Below are 20,865 nucleotides of genomic sequence, written 5' to 3'. Positions count from 1 at the left end.
CGCAAACTGTTCTAGGAAAATCTGCGCTCCAGAGAGCAAGTAGCGCTCTGTTCTTCGCGAGTCTCTCCGTATGGCTAAAGAGTTCTGTTCAGCCACATATAGGGTATTGCCATGTTCAGTGCAAATTTTGGGGCAATTTTTACCCACTTGTGTGAAAATGTAAAATCTAAAAAAAAAATTGGTGGTAAAAATGTAGCTATTTGACGTCACTGCCCAAAGGTATAAAATTCTGCGACACACCCATGGTGTCAATATGATCACTGCACCCCTACATGAATTCACTGAGAGGTGTAGTTCATAAAATGGGGTCACTTATGGGGAGGTTCTGCTGTTTTAGCAACTCATGGGCTCTCCCAGTGGGTCATGGCACATGCAAACCATAACAGTAAAATCTGGCGCGCCTTGCCTTCTGAGCTTTGCACTGTGCTTGAAAAATATTTCCTGATTACATGTAGGGTATTGGCGCAGTAAGGAAAAAATGGACCTTAGTTTGTTGCAAAAAAAATGTCCTAATAGCCCCTTAGAAACATTAAAAACTTGGGGTTAAAACATTTTAGTGGTGAAAATGTAATTTATTCTTTCTTCACCACTCCATGGTATAAAATTCTGAGACACATGTGTCAATATAATCACTGCACCCCTAGATGAATTCATTGGGGAGTATAGTTTGTAAAAAGAGTTCACATATAGGGGGTTTGTGTTGTTGTGGCAACTCAGGGGCTCTGTCAATGTGACATAGCACCTCAAACCTTCCAGCAAAATCTGAACTCCAATATGATGCATCTTCCCGTCTGAGTTTTGCACTGTGTCTCAAAAGTAGTATTCCCCTACATATGGGGTATTGGAGTATTCAATAGAAATAGCACAACAAATTTTATGGTGCAATTTATCTTTCTCCTATGAAAATACAAAGTTTGGGGCTAAAATAACATTTTTCTGAGGAAAATGTGATTTTATTATTTTCACGGCTCTACATTATAAACTTCTGTGATGCCCTTGGGGGTTCAAAGTGCTCACCACACATCTAGATAAATTCCTTGGGGGGGGGGTCTAGTTTCCAAAATGGGGTTACTTGTGGGGGGTTTCCACTGTTTAGGTACATCAGGGGCTCTCCAAAAGGCACAATGGCATTTAATCTCAATTCCAGCCAATTTTGCGTTGAAAAAGTCAAACGGTGCTTCTTCCCTTCCGAGCTCTGCCATGAGCCCAAACAGTGGTTAACCCCACATATGGGGTATCAGTTTACTCAGGACAAATTGCATAACTTTTTGGGTCCAAAAAAATAATGGATCTGATGTAAATTTTTTGTGAAAAAAAGTTAAACTTTAATTTTTTTAAAACATTCCAAAAATTCCTGTGAAACACATGAAGAGTTAATAAACTTCTTGAACGTGGCTTTGAGCACCTTGAGGGGTACAGTTTTTACAATGGTGTCACTTTTGGGTATATTCTGTCATATAGACCCCTCAAAGTGACTTCAAATGTGATGTGATCCCTAAAAAACCCAAAATGGTGTTGTAAAAATGAGAAATAGTTGGACAAATTTTAACCCTTGTAACGTCCTAACGAAAAAAAAAAATGTGGTTCCAAAATTGTGCTGATGTAAAGTAAACATGTGGGAAATGTTACTTATTCAGTTTTTTGTGTGCCGTATCTCTGTGATTTACGGGCATAAAAATTCAGATTTGGAAAATTGCGAAATTTTCAAAATTTTCACCAAATTTACATTGTTTTCACAAATAAACGCAAATTATATCAAATTATATCAAAGTCATGTTACCACTATCATGAAGTACAATATATCACGAGAAAACAATCCCAGAATCACCAGGATCCGTTGAAGCGTGCCAGAGTTATTACCTCATAAAGGGACAGTGGTCAGAATTGTAAAAATTGGCCCCATCATTAACGTGCAAACCACCCTTGGGGGTAAAAGGGTTAAAGACCAGGATTTTACCATGGTTTGTGCTGAGAGGAAAAATAGTTTATTAAGCTTTGATTGAACTGGTTTATTTTGATATTAGCCTTGTCAATCCCATACTTGGTCATTTCTTCAAGAAGGATAGTATGAGATACTTTGGTCTTGAGCAGAAGTCCTGAGTAAGCGGAGAACTACAGGTCACTAGTGATGTGCTGCATGACAACCCATTTTAAAAGATTGCAGGCATTTTATCCCCAGCAATCAGCACGGCTCACAGCACTTAGCTGTTCATAGCTTAGTGTGTACATTGGCGATAATAGTGAATACGGAAAGCAGTTAATTATTAAATGGAGACGTCTCATCTTATACACCTTCCGCTGCCAGGGTTTTTTTCTTTTACAATTTGCGCCAGGTCCATTTTCACACTTTTGAAATTGACATTTTATTTGTATTTAAAAATAATAAAAATTATATTAAACCCTATATCTAAATATTTTAAGATAGTAAATACCTGTCACGTTGTACAAATGCCATACTATTGTTTTTTTTAAAAAGCATAAAAATTGATAACTGTGACCAAAAGGGTGACTCAAACAGAAAAACAGAAATACCATGCCTCCTTATAAAAGTTTAACGGGAACCTGTTACAATGAAAATGCAGGTTTTGTATAAAAATATTTAGTATAACCTGTGTTTTAATGATTTAACCCCTTCACCTCCGGAGCCATTTTTCCAGTTTTTCCTCCCCTTCTTCCTAGAGCCATAACTCTTTAAATTCACAATATTGCCGTATAAGGGCTTGTTTTTATAGCACGAGTTGAACTTTTGAATTAAACCATTGATTTTACCACATAGTGTTCTGGGAAAAGGTAATTCCACAAGTGTTTTTTTTTTATTTTATTTACCATGGTCACTATGGTAAAACTGACCTGGTAATATGATTATCCAGCTCAGTATGAGTATGGAGATTCCAAACAAGTCTAGTTTATTTCTTTGTGTTGAAAAACAAATTCTGACAAGTGTAAGAAAAAGTTTTTGCTTTTGTCGTCCTTTTCTGAGACATGTAATGTTTTCATTTTTTGTGCTCTATGGGTGGGGGCTTACTTTTTGCGCCCTGAGCAAATTTTATTGCTACCATTTTGATTATTGCAGCAAGCAAAAAAAGAATTATTCTGGCAGTTTGATTTTTTTTTTCTCATCATGGGGCTTACTGATCGGATTAATTTATTTTATATTTTGATAGATTGGACATTTCACAGCGATACCAAATATGTGTTTGCTTTTTTGCTGTATTTTCAATGAGGCAAAAGGGAGGTGATTTGAACTTGTTTTTTATTTTTTCATATTTAAAAGCTTTATTTTCACTTGTTACTGTATTTAGTAGTCTCCTTAGGAGACAAAGCTGTGATCATCTGATCCCTTGTGCTAGACATAGCAGTGCATCAACCCTGCTATGTCCAGCAGAAATGACTATGAACGCCGGCCATGAGCCGGCATTCATAGGAGTACAGTAATGATAGGCACAGGGATCTTCATCAGATCCCTGGTTGTCATGGCAACCTATCGGTGCCCTGTGATCATGCCATTGGGAGCATGCAATGACATGCGCCCCAAGGAGTATGTTAAATCCCTCTGTCAGATTTACAGCTGGATTTAACAGGTTAACGGCCACAGGCAGAGCACATTAAATCAGCTGTCATGTGCGGGGAAAGATGCATTCTTAGTGTCAGAGCCTGCATCAAAGTCAGGGACATGACATATAACAAATATACATCATATGTTATGAAGGAGTTAAACATATGCTCTTTCTGTGATTTATTTTTTGTCCAGTGGGCGGTGCCATCAGGGACTGACAGCTACCTATATATGCAGACTTATACTAAGAAAGTTGTCAGTCATTGAAAGGACCACCCACTGGACCTCAAATCCCCAAAAGAATAGAGGTTTAAATGATGAAAACAGACTCAATACTATGTATCAATCTGCTCAGTGCCCCCTGCTCTATAGCATGATGTATACAGTTTGGACTGCATTTTCGCAATGACAAGTTCCCTTTAACATGTGCAGAGTCTATACATGCCACATTGGCCTATGACTGCTTTTTTATAGCTTTATACAATCATCAGAACTGGAATGACCAAATATCTGGAAAATTCAAATCCGTGACCCTTTACGCAACTGTGAAATGTCTTTTTTTTATCCCTTTGGTTCCCATGATATATCAGTCTGTTTTGTTCTTTTATACATACTAAGAACTATGAAGCATATTTATCAAAACTGTCTAATTCTCACACAGTGCAAACTAGACTACATCTTGTTAAAATGCCCCAAATCTAGTGTTTTATGCTTGGTAAATCTAATTTTAAGCATGTAGTATCTAAGTTTACACCTCCTGCAGCTTTTCCAACAAACCCCATCCCTTTTTAGGAAGGTTACACCCCATTTTTGGACAAGTTGTAAGAAGTCTAAACACAAATATAGCACAAATTATTCCAGAATTCTGGCACATGATAAATATGCCTCTATGTGTTGTGTAGTTATTCCCTCCGGAACGGCATATCCTACAAGAAATTGACAACTGATCATTAGGACTCCCCTTCTCAGGCATGCCCCTACAAAGCCCGATACCTTCAGGTTGACAATGGGTAAGATAATGTACCATAGTAGAATGGAAGAATAACAGCAATATGGCAGAAACTCTTTAGCTATTTTGTTGCGAATAAACATTTTATTAAATAAGACATTTCTGGAGAGAGGCTGTACATTACTAAGGCCTGTTTCACACATCCGTATTTTACCATCAGTCAAAATCCGCCGTTTTGCAAAAAAAAAACGGATCCGCCATTTTGCTTGGCGGATCCGTTTTTTTTTCCCATTGAGTTGCATTACCAGCGGATCTTGACGGATGGCCATCCGTTGGATCCGTTTTTTTGCGGATCCGCCAAAATTTTGGCGTGCGCCGACATGCCTGGACGGACAATGCAACGTTTTTTCGGGCGGCCGGATCCGCATTTTACATTGCGCATGCCCGGAGGACTTGCCTCGGCTGCAAATTTAACCCTAAACCCTGTTCTGCCGGCTGAAAAAAATTCTCTCTCTCTCTCTCCTCCCCAGGCAGCGGTTCCTTTAAAATTCTTCCTTCGACGGATCTGTTAAAACAACGGTCCGGTGCCAAATGTTGTGGTCAGTACAGGAACGGATCCGTTGTCTGCCATTTTAGCAGATTTTAACTGAGGAAAAAAACTGATGTGTGAAACAGGCCTAAAGCAAGACAGCAATTTACAGCCCCATAGATGAAGATTTCACTTAGATTTAAAATAAATACTCATTATTTCTTAAAAATCTTTTTATTAAAAGGCTTAAAGGTCTTTTATTTACACAGTCCCAAATAAAGTGATCAATAGCTGTGCCATTAAAAAAAAAAAAAAATCACAATACATGGCTCAACCAACAGTGACCTCTCCATTCAGAAATAGGCACAGAACATAAAAAGCACTTTTTACTTGAGAGCAAATGAGAAAAAAATTTCAACACATTTTGCTAAATTTTATGAAGAAAACAAGCCACTTGATATTCCTCATTGTCTTCTGGAAGATCTCAAATTACATATAGATATTTACATGTCCCTGAGAAATATTATACAGACATAAAGTAGGTTTTACAAATCCATTCTTTACACAGTTTGACATAAAATTGCTCTTTCACCTTAAGGTACAAACAGTCGCAGGTTACATTAGGCATGGAAACATTTGTGATATTTGTAGAAAAGGCCAAGCTATGTACAAGGAGCGGCAAGAACACAATGGAACATGATAATGAGTTCTCCAACGCCGGAGCGTTGGTGCTGGGACCTGCACGGTCAGCTGTGGACTCGCACTAATGCAACTGATCAGAAGATCCCATTGTGGGGGGGCTTAAAACTAAGACACAAGGCAATCAGAACAACATACACAAAAGCAAAACCTGCTAAAACACAAATACTGGCACCTCTAACAACTTAAATATAACATTAGCAATATTTTGAGGTAATCGATGGCATCAGTACACGTGAATATACTGAATCGTTCTGTCATTTTCAGAAAACTACTGCAAAAGTAAATGCCCTTCATAGTAAGAGAGAAAGTGTGATGTGTAGGTGATCGGCTTTCACCAGTAGCCATGAATTAATTTGGAGACATTTCGTTTAGGGATGAAATTGTACTGTGCGTCTACGTTCATTTTCAGATCCTTTAAATTGATGTGCTACATTCATAAACCACAGATGTCGAGCTAAACAATAGGGTAGAACCATATAATACAACATGAAAAGGAGGATTTCTAGTGATGCCACCTTCCTGGCAGATTAGGAAATCCAATAAATTATTCAGCAATAGTTTAGTTCATGTGTCCCCAGCTGGGACAAGACATCTATTGGGGCCCAGATAAATCTATTGCAGCAGATGTGATGTGAAGAAGGATGAGGAGTAAAACTAATTAGACAACAAAATGTGATTATCATGGACCAACAAGCTAAGTGTACTTTGGTGTAATTTCAATTTGCATGATTTTCCTACTGTCTCACCTACTAACAACAAGCAAATATCGGTGACCTAGTGAATTCATGTGATAACATTTAGGTTTTCATAGAAGTTTCCGTCAATGACGGACAAGTAAATTTCCGCTGACTAAGCATGTTTTCACAGGATTATCATTTGACACAGCATAAAGACTTAAAGAGGAACCGGTCATGTTGTGCAGACAGACCGATTTGTGGACAGCATGGTACAGAGAAGGAGAAGCTGAGCCGACTGATGTATTAGCTTGTGGGAAAATATTCAGTGCTGCTTGTATTTAATCTATTTAAATCCCTGGTGTTTGTATGCATAAGAGTCCAGTGGGCGATCCTACTCAGTGATTGACCGCTATTTCAGCACTCAGTGTCATGAGGGAAGACTGAATTCAGATGGATACAACTCCAGGGATTTTAATGAATAAAATGCAGGATTTACTGAAACTTTTCCTGCAAAAAATGTTTCTCAATCTGATCTGCTCCTCCTGCCTATAAGATCCTGCCTGCAAGTCAGATACCACTTTCATTATGACAAGTTCCTTATAACGCCCTTAGCACAAAATATCTTACATACCGTATTTTTCGGACTAGAACACACACTGTGGAGGAAAATGGTCGTGCATCTTATAGTTTGGATGCCCCTAATCTGGCTGTAGTGGGGAGGTAGGGGAGTGGCAGCGGCAGAGCAGCGGGTCACAGGAGGCAGAAGCCGGCTGCTATGGCTAGCTCCTGTGCTCGCTGCTGAAGAGAAATGAATATTCACTCCATTTCATGCCCATGGACGTGGAAAGGAGTGAATATTCATTTCTCTTTAAGAGCGAACACAGTGCTATCGGCAGCAGCAGTCTTGTTGGAGTTGCCCAGTGTTTGAGTGTGTCGGCGTAGGTATGGAATGCAATGAATATTCCTTCTTTTTAGTAGCAGCACAAGGGAAAGCCCAGCAGCTGCAGGAAGCCAGCGGCTGCGACTGAAACTGTGCTCGCTAAAGAGCAATGAATACTCACTGCACTCCACGCGCAGTTTCAGCGTGGAGAACAGTGAGTATTTTGGCAGCTGTCCTCGGCGGCTTGTAAGCAGCGCATTACGTCACTGCCTGCGTGGCTTACAAACATAAAGCAGCGCATGGCTTCGGAGCAGGAGGCTGCGAGGGGCGTGGATGGACGGTAAGAATGATTTTTTTTTTCTGCTGGGGGCCATGCATACAAAGATAAGGATGGGGCCAGGCCATGCATACCAGGATGGGGGGATGAGGGTCAATTATACCAGGATAAGGATGGGGCCAGGCATACCAGGACAGAGATGGGGTCCCTGCATACCAGGATGGGGATGGGGGTCAATTATACCAGGATAAGGATGGGGCCAGGCATACCAGGACAGAGATGGGGTCCCTGCATACCAGGATAGGAATTGGGGCCATGCATATCAGGATGGATGGGGTCCCTGCATACCAGGATAAGGATGGGCCTGGCATACCAGGACAGAGATGGGGGCTCTGCATACCAGGCTGGGGATGAGGGGGCCATGCATACCAGAATGGGGGATTTTAAGTATAGAACTGGCCACATTTTTGCTGCATTTTTCTTTTTCCTAGTTTCCGTCTTTAATACCTAGGTGCGTCTTATAGCCCGAAAAAATACGGTATATGTCAGCACTGTGCTCTGATCATTATTTTCAACCATTTAGATGCCCCTGCCAATAATTGACAGCAGTATTTAAAAGGAGCGATTGCCAGTGCACACCGCATCATTGGTATCAATGATAACATCACCTCATCATGAAAAAAATATTAGTCCTCAAACAACTCCATCAATGGAAAAAATACGTGCTACAGGTCTTGGAAAATTACAACAAACCAAAATGATTTCTTTCACAATCTTTGGAATTTTTTTTTACAACTTACCTAAAAAACAATATATACAAATTTTGCTTCGCCATATTTGCACTATTCTGGAAAACTGTTTACGGGTCATCTTTACCATACAACTAATACTTAAAAAAAAAAAATAAAAAAAAATATTTCATTTTTTTCACTATATTGCAAGAAAAAATTAATTATGTCATTCAAAACTACAACTTGCAAAAGAAACAAGCCTATATATATAGATGGGAAAATGAGAAAAAAAAGTTATGGAAAAAATGTACTGGTGAATGTGAAAACAAACTGGCTGTGGAGTCTAAGAAAACAGCTACATACGACAAAAACATTTTGTATTAACAAAGCTTTCCGAGTCAAATATGAGCCAAAAAATTGTAAACCCATTTTCATATTTAGAAAAACAAAAAAACCTGTAAAGCACAGTTTCTACATCCCCAGTACAAATTGGATAGCAGTTGCAAACATTTATAGGTTATTAGAACTATTTCCATTTTTTTTACTAAAATTACAAGGTCTCAGGCTACTGATATTTTTTTTTAAAGCATTTTAACTTTTTTTAATTTTTTTTTTAGTTATTTACTATTTAAATTAAGAAACATGCTGTGATGTAAGTTTTTTATGGTTTTGTCTATAGTTGAAAAAACTGTATAGAGCAATATGTTATTTAGAATTCATATGGCAACCACTAGGACACTCTTTGGGGATCTGCCTGGTGAATTGGGGACTATGAAAGTGTTAACATGTATGCTGGGAGCTTTTATCTTGAACTACAAGTTGAACGTAGTGCAGGAGCGCAGTGTGCACGCCGTCTAAGGGGTGGTTCACATTGCGTTACTGCCCTGCGTTGAACGCATCCGTTACACAGAGGCACTAACGCTATGTATAGGTTGCGTTAACGCACCCATTGGCCTCAATGTTAGTAACGCATGTCCAATTCGGCATGCGTTAGCTATGATGTGTTACTTTGTGACGCACCCGAGAACGCAGTCTACCGCGTTTTCGGATGCATTGGGTCTAATGCACAGTGAACGGACGCGTTCGCTGTGCATAGACCTGTATGGCTAACGCATGGTAGTAAAATGCTACCATACGTTAGCGCTAGGTGCACAAAAGATGTCAAAAATGACATCTGCGTTAGTGCACCCGTTTAACGGATCTGGTAAACGGATGCCCCTAACGCAATGTAAACATAGCCAAAAAACAAAAAACCCTTCCAACTTACATCTAAAGGCAATTAACAGTCAGGCTGTAAAATGTCTTTCATTAGGACTAAGAAAAGTCAGTTGAATAGTTACTGTATGTTAAAGCCTAGAAACCATAGATATTTCTGATTGGTCTATATCATGCAGACATATTTTGCTACATTTTCAATACATTGGATTTGGCTCCTGTGACCAAACAGAATAAAAAAAAATAAGACTAAGCCCAAAATGAATACCAGACACAGCCATAAAAAAATAAGAAAACAGACCTTTATTCTAATTTCATATGACTCCTTTAAAGCTGCAACTTTCTTCTGTGAAAAATAAACCAGAAAAAAATTAAATCTCCAGTGCCTAAAAAAGATAATAAAGAAAGCTAGACTTTTTATTTTTTTGGGGGGGGTGATTTATAACACTAATATGTGAGTTATCCACTTATAGGATAAACTTGCGTCTATTTCACTAGCTGCGTTCTTGAACTTAAAAAGGGCTGAAGGAAAGATACACAGACAATTTTTAGTTGAGGTTAAAAGTCAGTGTCTGCAAACAGCAAAAACAACCTCAATGCAATCTTCAGAATAATAAAACATGATGGTCGGTCCATCGCAATCTGGGCCATAACATTGCTGATATCACTGCAGCTTCCTTATGGCTAGGTCAAGGATTAAAAAAAAAACAAACAAAAAAAAAACCCGCAAAACTGTACAAAGGCGAATGGCTAAACAGTGGGCATATTAGACAAGAGTGTGACTATATGTATTATTTCTTTCAAAGCACTTGTATAAAATGGTGAGGCTTGTTCCCTTTAATGTGACTCATAGAAACAAATTTTTGTTGGTTTAGGTTTCATATTGCTAGAAAATTGGTATCATAGTTATATACCAAGATCTGTTCAAAAGTGTATTAAATATATATTCTTCAGCAAATGTACAGAAAATGACTAATATACATATTAAAATGTTCAATGTGTGCTAGATTCAACAGAAGCCCTTCAGAAAGGTCAAGTCTGTACAAATATCCTGTGCATGTCACAACTTCATAGATAAAGACGACGCGCTAATCTCTGGGTAGCACTGTCCACTCGCAATGGTTTACAACGTCCTGAAGAACTGAACGTGACGCCTCAGCTAAGTGCATTTGTTTGCTGTCTTCACGCAATCGCGTTCACTGATGTGTCCATCCCAAAGTAAAAGACTTCCCACGCCAGAAGAGGTTGGCCATGATGGATTACATTCTGGAATACATCATCTGTCCACAAATGAATCATGCAACCCTCATGCTCCCATGCAATCTCGTGTTCTTTCAACTTTTACGGTCAGCTCCTTAAAGGAAGGACGTTGGCTTATATTGTTGTTCCAGCACTCAATCATGATGAGATAAATCTGGGGGAAAAAATAAAAAATGACCTTTAAAGATCAAAAACTCTTTCAGCCACCTTTAGTATATCTTCATTTTTTATTCAAACTAATATTTTTGGCGAATGTTGGCTTAGCAAAAGTAGCTAAAAATATGAGTACTGTACTGCAAACAGTAAGGCCCTTATTAATTTATACAGTAATAGTGGAGAAGAAAGAGGAGCAAGAGGATTCCTTCTGATAATTAGTGTCCAGCTTTTTTGACATATTGGAGCCCCTCTAAAGCTCTCAAGTGTTGAGGTCTGGGTTCTTAGACCCCATCATTATTGTTCAAGCAGGGCCAAAGTGCTCAATTTATGGTTGAGCACATGTAAAGTGTAGACATTCTATTGCGCCTGTACACCACTCTGTGCTCATCCTGCATAGGTTGAGCTTTTCTGCACTGGGCTTTGAGCAATTGGTGGAGATCTCGGAACCACAACATACAACAATGAACTAGTTCTGGGGGCTATAACATACATCAAACCTGCTTCTATGAAAACAAAACATACATTGTACGCAAAGCTGACATAGGCATTAATCATACAGAGAACTACAGCGTTAACAGCTGTTATGGGGACCTGGAGCCGAGGAGGCAACTCGGGTGTGGAAGGTCATTTCTTTGGTGTGGGGTAAAAAAGTAGTGGTTTGCATTACTACAGTTCTATTTACTGTCAACACTATGGAGGGGGCGCTAACCGTAAAGGCTGAGGATCATGCATGTGTTCACTATGGAGCCCTATGACTTCTAGTTAACCACTGAATGGGTTACATGTCAGGACATGTATGTACAGGGACATAATAGTATAAAGCATGTTAATACTAACAGGGACCCTTGGTCTAGCAGGTTATATTGATCTGTTGTGCACAATATGATCATGCAGTTATTTATATAACTGGAAACAACTACAGTACCTCACTAGGACACCCCTCTGGTTGCGGCAGTCTTCCATTATTCTTCAGCAGCTCTATTAGGTGGAATACAATCATTTGCCCCTGTTTATCATTTCCAATCATCCTCATGAATTCCTGTCAATGACCAAAACATATTGGTTGGCAAGTCACTCAGGTTAAGTCTAACAATGGAATATGTATATGTTACTCTCCACTGGTTTATCTAGTTTATGAATCCACACAGCTATTTTACAGGAAGACACCCTTCCAAGTACACCTACTCATACATTCATAGCAGGAAATAAAAAAATACTTAAGTATTTGAGCAAAATGCTTACTGAATTCCATCCTAAGCACAAACCTAACCAAAATGAAAGGTGGTATCCAGGCTTGGGATGAAAGTCTGTGGTGACTCGGAATCCAGACAGCATTCTCCGGCATTGTGACAACTAGACATTCCTGTCCTTGCTCAACAGAGGTGCACTGAATGAAGATAAGCACGTCTAGTTGGAATGTGAGCGGAAGTATGCAATCTGCTTACATGCAGTCACGTGGCTGTGACCGCTCTGTCATGCGGTCAATACCGAATAATCCTGACAGCGTGTGCACCATAGAGTGACTGCAGACTTTCATCCCAAGTTCAGACCCCTGTGTTGGTGTAACAATGTCATGTCAGACTAGTAAATAATAAGCAATAAAAATAGTACACAACATGGGGTCTTGGGGAAAAAGTAACATTAGTTGGGTCAATATCCTAAATAATTACACCTGTTTATAGCTTTTATTTTCTATTTAGCACTCATATTCAACAGACCAGAATTTATTGAAGCCATTCAATCATGTACATACATTTTGGCAGCATTATTTTTTTTTTTAAGTGTTTGAAGGTTTTTTGTGTTTTGTTCTTCTATATAGGAAAGTCTATAGAAAAACGCAAGAAAAAAGCTAAAGTGTTGATTTTGGAAAAAACTGCTAGAAACCCCAAAACACCATGAAATAAATACCGTTTTGTGATGAATATTCTCCTACTGACTTAAAGCAAAACACAGCAACACTACACAAAAGTGGGATAATTTGGTAAAAAAATGCAACTTGGGAAACGAACCTAAATGTGACTAAGGGCACGTATTCTCTCAGATTGCTAAGGAGGTGTGATAAAATTAAGAAAAGTTACAGAAATGTACCACTTTTCTGGATGAAACGGAATGATTTTTTATACAGTTGTTTGGACCTAGCCTAACTGTAATGCTGTGATCTTTCACATATTTCAGCAGTAAAATATATAAGAAGAAATATAATTCTTACTGATGGCGGGCTTTTATTTTTTTCACTATATGTAAACAGCTCATACAGAACAACTCCAAAACTCCAGACATCTGAGCCCACAGAGAACTTGCTCTCAGTCAAACTTTCTGGTGAATACCTAAATGTATAAATATAATAAAGAAAACAAAATTACACAGGTATAAGTAAATATTCTACTGTGGAATATAAAATAAATATATAAATACAATTATTAGTACAAGAAAAAAAATATATAAATACATTTTTTTCAATACAATAAAGGCTCCCTTATGTCAATGAATATGAGACTTACACCTTTTTTGGGATACTCCTACAGTATCCTGATGTTGTTGTAGCCATAATTATGAGTTGCAACAAAACATGGCCTCTCATTCCACCTACCAGAATATAGGACTTTCACCAGGCTCTTTAACCTTGTAATACTCTTTGTCTTGGGGTAGCATTTTTGTCAATCCAAAATCCCCAATTTTCACTCGATTTTCATTTTCAACTAAAATATTCCGTGTTGCCAAATCTCTATGAATGTACCTCTTAATTGTTAGATATTCCATGCCCTGTAAAGAAAAAAAAAAAAACAATAATTTCAGCAAAACATGTTTTGTGTTAACATTTTTTTTTTTTTTAAAAAAGGAACCTGTGACCCCCCCAAAATAAAATTGGACTACTTAGATATTCTTATAGGGCACTTAGCCCCGAAGTATAATACTTGCAATGTAGATTATAGTAATTTAGCTTTATATGAAAACAGTTTTATTAGATATGGAAATAAGGAGGCTTTGGTGCACCCTTGGCTTTACCATAAGTTTGGTACATATTTCCACCCCCTCATGTACCATTCTCTGCCCATCGAGATTTTATGAGAGATACTAACGCAAGCTAGCAAGTATGTGTTAAGTGTAAAGGAAATGATACATGGCTTTCATTATTTTTAAAATATAAATCTGAATTGTGGCATGCATTTTTATTCAACCCCTTGTAGACTCATACCCCTAAATAAAATCCTGATTGACTAGTTGCCTCCAGAAGTCACATGAGGAAAAAATTAAGTCCAGCTGTGTGTAATTTATTCTCAGTATAACTACCGCTGTTCTGTGAAGGCCTCAGAGGTTTCTTTGAGTACATTAAGTTTCAAATAGGATGATGAAAACCAAGGAACACACCAGACAGGTCAGGCAAGATGTTGAGAAGAGGAAAGCAGGGGTAGGTTATAAAAATATAGCCCAAGCACTGCTCCATCCATCATCCAAAAATGGAAAGAGTATGGCCAAACTGCAAACTTACCAGGTCATGGCCGTCCACCTAAACGGACATCTCTATCAAGAGCACTAATCAGAAAAGTAGCCAAGAGGCCCATGGAGGAGCTGCAGAGATCCACAGCTCAGATGGAAGAATCTGTCCACAAGACAACTATTAGTGATGTACTCCACAAATATGTCCTTTATATCACAGTGGCAAGAAGAAAGCTATTTTAGAAAGCAAGCGATAAGAAATATGTTTGCAGTTTGCAAAAAGCCATGAAAATGGGACACGCGAACATGTGGAAGAAAGAGCTCTGGTCAGATGAGACCAAAATAAAATTTTTGGGGTTAAATGCAAAACGCTATGTGTGGGGGGAAAAATAACACTGCACATCACTATGAAAAACACCATCAAACATGGTGGTGGCAGCATCATGTGGTGGGGATGCTTTTTTTCAGCAGGGACAGGGAAACTGGTCATAGTTCATGGGAAGATGGATGGAAATAAATACAGGGCAATCCAGGAGGATAACCTGTTACAGCCTGCAAAAGGCTTGAAAATGGAGTTTAGCCGCACCTTCCAGCTGGACAACGACCCTAAATATACTGCCAAAGCTACAATGGAATAGTTTTAGTTTAAAGCATATTCATTTGTTTGAATGGCCCAGTCACAGTCCAGACCTAAATCCCACTGAGAATCTGTGACAAGATTTGAAAATTGCTGTTCATAGACAGTCTCCATGCAATCTCAATGGTCTAGCACTAGTTTGCAAAAAAGAATGGGCAAAAAATGTCAGCGTCTAGATGTGCAAAGCCGGTAGAGATATACCTTGTAACAACCCTGCCGGCATCACTGCATGGCCTCCCATCCCTCACCTACCTTACTCACTACTCCAGGCCATGCTGTGAGTTCTGTCTGCTTCCGGCTCCTTGCTGTATGCCTCTTGCCTCATGTCTGCTCTCTGCATACTTCCTGGCTGTGTGCATAAGTGGGCGGCGCCGGCACTCTCTGGTTCTTATAGAATCAGTGTGCACCTGCCTATGGTGTTCCCAGCCAATTACCAAGAGGCCTCTAGTATTTAGGGCAGCTCCACCTGGTGGAAGCTGCCTGAGAAACACCTTTACTCAGTCAGTACCTTGCTGCCGAGTTGCCAGGTCCTGTCATGTCTCTGCCTGCTCTGGGGGCATCATACCCAGATCTGTTTCCATGTGCTTTGTGTCATGTTTTCTGCCCACCGGAGGAAGAATATCCTGGTCTCTGTATTCCTGTCTCTGTGCCTTGTGCTTTTCTCTTTCCGCCCACCAGGAGGCAGAATATCTTGGTCTGGGTCCTTGTTCCTGTGCATTGACTCATACTTTGCCTTGTCTGTACTCTGTCCTATACCTGTGTCCATCTTATCCCTGTCTCTGTGCCTTGCCCTGTATGTTGCCTAGTCTGAACTCTGTTCTAACCTCTGTCTGTTGGCCTCCTTGTCTGTGGCTCCTTTCCCTTCCGTGTCTATCCTTGTGTCCTCTCCACTCTTGCGGCTCTGCCAGTGATCCGCACTCTTGCGGCTCTGCCAGTGATCCGCACTCTTGCGGCTCTGCCTGTGATCCGCACTCTTGCGGCTCTGCCTGGGCTCCGTTTTGGCTGCTGCAAAATCTCTTGCTGCAGCTTTTCTCCGCATACCTTGTGGTTCCGCTTTGCCCCTGTTGCTGCAGAACCTCTTGCTGCAGCTCCTCTCCGCATACCTTGTGGTTCCGCGCTATTTCCCTTCTGTAGCTCCTGCAGAACCTCTTGCTGCAAACTGCAGCACCTCTCCGCAGCCTTGCAGTTCTACACTGCTCCGCTCCTTGTGGTTCTTCTCTGCTCCGCAACCCTGCGGTTCTGCTTTGCTTCCATTTCGTATCTTGTGGATCCTTGTTCTAGCCGTCTGAATTGGTTCCTAGTCAGTTCCTGCATCTTCTGTATGAACCACTCTCTACCTGTTCCCTCATACCCTTCGTACCTATGTTCCCGTCCTTCCTGAACCAGTTCCTGCTCTGCTAGTGTGAACAGCCCCCTACCTGTTCACATATACTACTCGTCCCAGTCAGAGTCTCTGTCTTTCACTACCGAGTCAGTTCCTGTCCCGCCTGCCTGCCAGTGTCTCAGCCGTGCCCACCTGCCAGTGTCTCAGCAGTGCCCGCTTGCCTGCCAGCGTCTCAGCTGTGCCCGCCTGTCAGTGTCTCAAACCATGCCAGCTAGAGTACCCATCGTGTTAGTTTGTACTAGCCCGCACCTGCTCGCAGTATCCTGTCCCTCAGTGGGATCAGCAGCCACAGCCAGACACCACCCTGGAGTGGCACCTGGCAGCTACCTGCCGCACAAACCTGACCTCACCATCAGAGGCTCCAGTGAACACCAAGGTAGCTGATTAGTTATGCCCCTTCCAGGGTAGTCTTGTTTGTGTTCCAGTGGGGCCACACTCCCCACGCTCACGCCAACCAGTCAGGGCCGTGCATTACATACCTCAAAAGCCTTGCAGCAGTAATTTTAGTGAAAGGTGGTCCTACAAAATCTTGACTCATGGGGGCTGAATACAAATGCACACCACAATTTTCAGATTTATATTTTGTAATATATTTAGTAAACCATGTATAATTTACTTTACACTTCATAAATACTTGCTACTTTGTGTTGAAATATCACATAAAATACCAATAAAAACATTTAAGTTTGTGAGTGCATTGTGGAAAAGTTCACAGGGTAAATATACTTTTTCAAGGCACTGTATCTAATAAAAATATAATAAAAGGGTTTCTATATTCTATAAGTTACTAAAACACTACAAGTATGATTTTCTAGGGGCCATGTCCTCCCATATGAGTGCCTAAATGGTTCAATTTCAGATTTGGAGGAGACAGACTCGCTTTATACGAAACTGTTGATATAATTATTATGCTTGCTAATGCACAACTGTATGAGAGTACATTAATTGGCTTTCACTGCGTATATTTTGAACATATGTGTGGACAATATGAATACAGACAATTTACATTTACTCTCTCAGTATTTATTGGCTTGAAAAAGATTGGAACGATGTTGATTCAGTAAATTCATCTACCACATAATATGCAATGGTGATGTACATACTAGTTAATCAAGATAGCACTCAATTTGCCACCATGCCTCTACCCTGTCCAAACTCCTCTATACTATACCACTTTCCTGTATCAATTATCCTACTTCTTTGTATCATCTATGGAAATCCAGCTGTGGACAACATCTTGGTAATCCCTTAAATATTTTTATAGCATTTATTGTATTTTTTGGACTATAAGACACACTTTTTTTCCTCCAAAATTTTGTAGTCAGGTATGCCATTATATTTAATGATTTATGCTGAATTTGGATTTTAACTTTGTGAGTATATTGAATAAATCTTGCTGGAATTAGGATCTGAAATAGTTTCACACTATGTACCACTTTCTCCACTAGATTAAAGGCCCCGTCACACACAGCGATATCGCCAGCGAGATTGCTGTGTGTGACATGTATCAGCGACCGGCCCCCCTGCCGGGTATCGCTGATCGTGCAGGAATGTCCTGGGCCGTTTTTTGATCGTTGGTCTCCCGCTGGCCAGCGCGCATCACTGTGTGTGGCAGCGAGAGACCAGCGATCAGCGACGCTGGACTCGAATGTAAACAGCGGGTATCTAAGTGCACGCTGGTTTCCAGGGTAGACAGCAGGTATCTAAGAGCCGCGGCTCTTAGATACCCAAGGTTTACATTGGAAACCAGCTTGCTCGCTGGTCCTAATTGCTGGAGGGGCTGTCTAACATGTCCCAGCGATCCCATCCATGTCAGATCGTTGGTGGGATCGCTGGGACATCGTTATGCGTAACGGGGCCTTTAGAATAACGTTTGCACAAAAATCTCAGGAAAATCTTGAAAGGCAGTGGAGTATTGCAAGAGTGGATGCACAAGTGCTTATATCCAAAGGAAGACAAAGAAGGCAGACTTGTCCAAAAAACCTCTCTATAAAGGATGGGCAATTAATTTTCCCTAAGGGCCACGTGAGAGATCGTAACTGTTTTGGAGGGCCAAACCAATATGCTGAACTTAATTTTGCATAATAATAATAATAATAAAAATAATATTGAACTAATAATAAATAGTATTAAATCGTAATATTCATTTTATAGCTCAATAATGAGCAGAATCAAGTACGTTGACTCGCTGCTACTGCCAATACATGTTACAATATGGCTATTGTAACATATTTTTTACCACTAGGATCTAATGAAAACCAAATAATTTACTGCTTTTTCCAAACTTTATTATTCAGCCTTAAAGCAGATGTCACTTCCTCAAACAATTTTGTTAAATACGAGGTAAAATACCCGAGCTTCACTAATTCTGCCACTCTTTTCCTTTTTGGGTTGTGTCACTTCATTGCAGAGATATTCACATTTGGTACGTTTGGAGCTCGGTATGCAAAATCTTTGCTTTGCAATCCAACTGGCGTTTCTTCAGTTTTATCCGACAGCAGTACACTTTCACCCCTCTCTTCCTGACGCTGCCAAATTCAGCGTCTTAATTAGTTTAATTAGTCTTAATTAAACCCATACTTACGACCTTGCCCATTCCCCTGATGCCCTCATCATCTGCAAAAGAGGTAAACCCCCCCCAACAATATTCCTCACCTTTCCAGCAGACACTGAGCACTGTGTGTTCAGTGCCTCTCTGTGAACTCCTATTACCTATCTGACGGCACCGCGAGCATGAGAAAGTTCTCCTGCTCACGGTGCCGTCAAACTGCTCCTGCGAGTTCACAGCCAATGAACTCACTTCACCTTTCTGACGTCAGCGCGAGCGCTGTGGGAAAATTTCTCAGGAGAACTTTCTCACACTCGCGATGCCATCAGATAGATAGGTGCTCAGTGTCTGATTGATGACAGGCTGTAAGGTCGCATCATGCAACCATGCAGCCTGCCATTTAGATGTACCAGAGATAGACCTGTCTTGGGACAACTGGATTAAAGCATCTCTACGGAAAGGTGAGGAATTTTTTTTTTTTTTTTAACTCTTTTGCAGATTGCGAGGGCATTGGGGGAATGGTCGAGGTTGTAAGTATGGTTTAATCAAGACCATGTGTCTTTTTTTCAATTAAAGGACTTTTTTTCTGGGTGTCTGTGTTTTCATACAATGTGACTATTGGTTTAGTAATGGGGGTGTCTTATTGAAGCCTCTCCATTAACTTTGGGGCTTGATGTCACCTGACAATACAAAGGTGACATCAACCAACCCAACCATCACCCCATTTGCCACCGCTACAGGGCAAGTGGGAAAAGCGAGGCTAAGTCGCCTTTTCTGGGGTGGTTGAGAGCTGATGTTTTTAGTCTGGGGGGAACGGGCAGTATCCATGGCCCCTTCCTCGGCTATTAATATCAGCCTTCAGCTGTCTGCATAGCCTTTGCTGGTTAGTAATTTTAGGGGGACTCTACGTCTTTTTTTAGGGTTCCCCATTTTAATTGCCAGTAAAGGCTAAGTATACAGTTGTGAGCTGATATTAATAGCCTGGGAAGCTCCATGGGTATTACCCCCTTCCCAGGCTATAAACATCTGCCCCAGATGTCGGCTTTCCCTCTGCTGGTTACGAAAATTGGGCAGGAGCCCACACCATTTTTTTCGGAAAAATAATCTTTTATTAATTAAATGCATGTACGATAAGCTGCACACACACTGCACTAATGCTATATGTCACTGACATCTGTATATCTACCTATTGTATTTACTGTATGTAATCCATCTATTCTATCCTGTCGGCTCCTGCAGTGATTTTACAGTACACGGCAGATGAATTGCCGGCTTATCGTCTATGTATGTTATAAATATACACTCACTGGCCACTTTATTAGGTACACCATGCTAGTAAGGGGTTGGACCCCCTTTTGCCTTCAGAACTGCCTCAATTCTTCGTGGCAGAGATTCAACAAGGTGCTGGAAGCATTCCTCAGAGATTTTGGACCATATTGACATGATGGCATCACACAGTTGGCGCAGATTTGTCGGCTGCACATCCCTGATGCGAATCTCCCATTCCACCACATCCCAAAGATGCTCTATTGGATTGAGATCTGGTGACTGAGGAGGCCATTTGAGTACAGTAAACTCATTGTCATGTTCAAGAAACCAATCTGAGATGATTCGGGCTTTATGACATGGCGCATTATCCTGCTGAAAGTAGCCATCAGATGTTGGGTACATTGTGGTCATAAAGGGATGGACATGGTCAGCAACAATACTCAGGTAGGCTGTGGCGTTGCAACGATGCTCAATTGGTACCAAGGGGCCCAAAGAGTGCCCAGAAAAAATTCCCCACACCATGACACCACCACCACCAGCCTGAACCGTTGATACAAGGCAGGATGGATCCATGCTTTCATGTTGTTTACGCCAAATTCTGACCCTACCATCCGAATGTCGCAGCAGAAATCGAGACTCATCAGACCAGGCAACGTT

At 40.5% G+C, this 20,865-nt stretch overlaps 1 protein-coding gene across 1 annotated transcript in view; it reads right to left on the bottom strand.

The window, feature by feature from the left end:
- Positions 1 to 5,249: 5,249 nt before the first annotated feature.
- Positions 5,250 to 20,865, bottom strand: part of JAK2 (Janus kinase 2) — a 333,755-nt gene continuing 318,139 nt past the window's right edge. The window contains exons 21-24 of the mRNA XM_073542632.1: positions 13,523 to 13,695; positions 13,142 to 13,259; positions 11,858 to 11,971; positions 5,250 to 10,930 (exon numbers count right to left, since the gene is read on the bottom strand). Of these exons, the coding sequence (XP_073398733.1) occupies positions 10,823 to 10,930; positions 11,858 to 11,971; positions 13,142 to 13,259; positions 13,523 to 13,695 (513 nt within the window). The 3' untranslated portion in view covers positions 5,250 to 10,822. The remainder of the gene's footprint in view (positions 10,931 to 11,857; positions 11,972 to 13,141; positions 13,260 to 13,522; positions 13,696 to 20,865) is intronic.

This window comes from Dendrobates tinctorius, unplaced genomic scaffold (assembly GCF_039654945.1).
Source record: "Dendrobates tinctorius isolate UK_male_01 unplaced genomic scaffold, ASM3965494v1 ptg000128l, whole genome shotgun sequence".
NCBI classification, from domain to species: Eukaryota; Metazoa; Chordata; class Amphibia; order Anura; family Dendrobatidae; genus Dendrobates; species Dendrobates tinctorius.
Note: the sequence above shows the minus strand (reverse complement) of the source record. Positions and strands in the feature narration are given on the sequence as shown.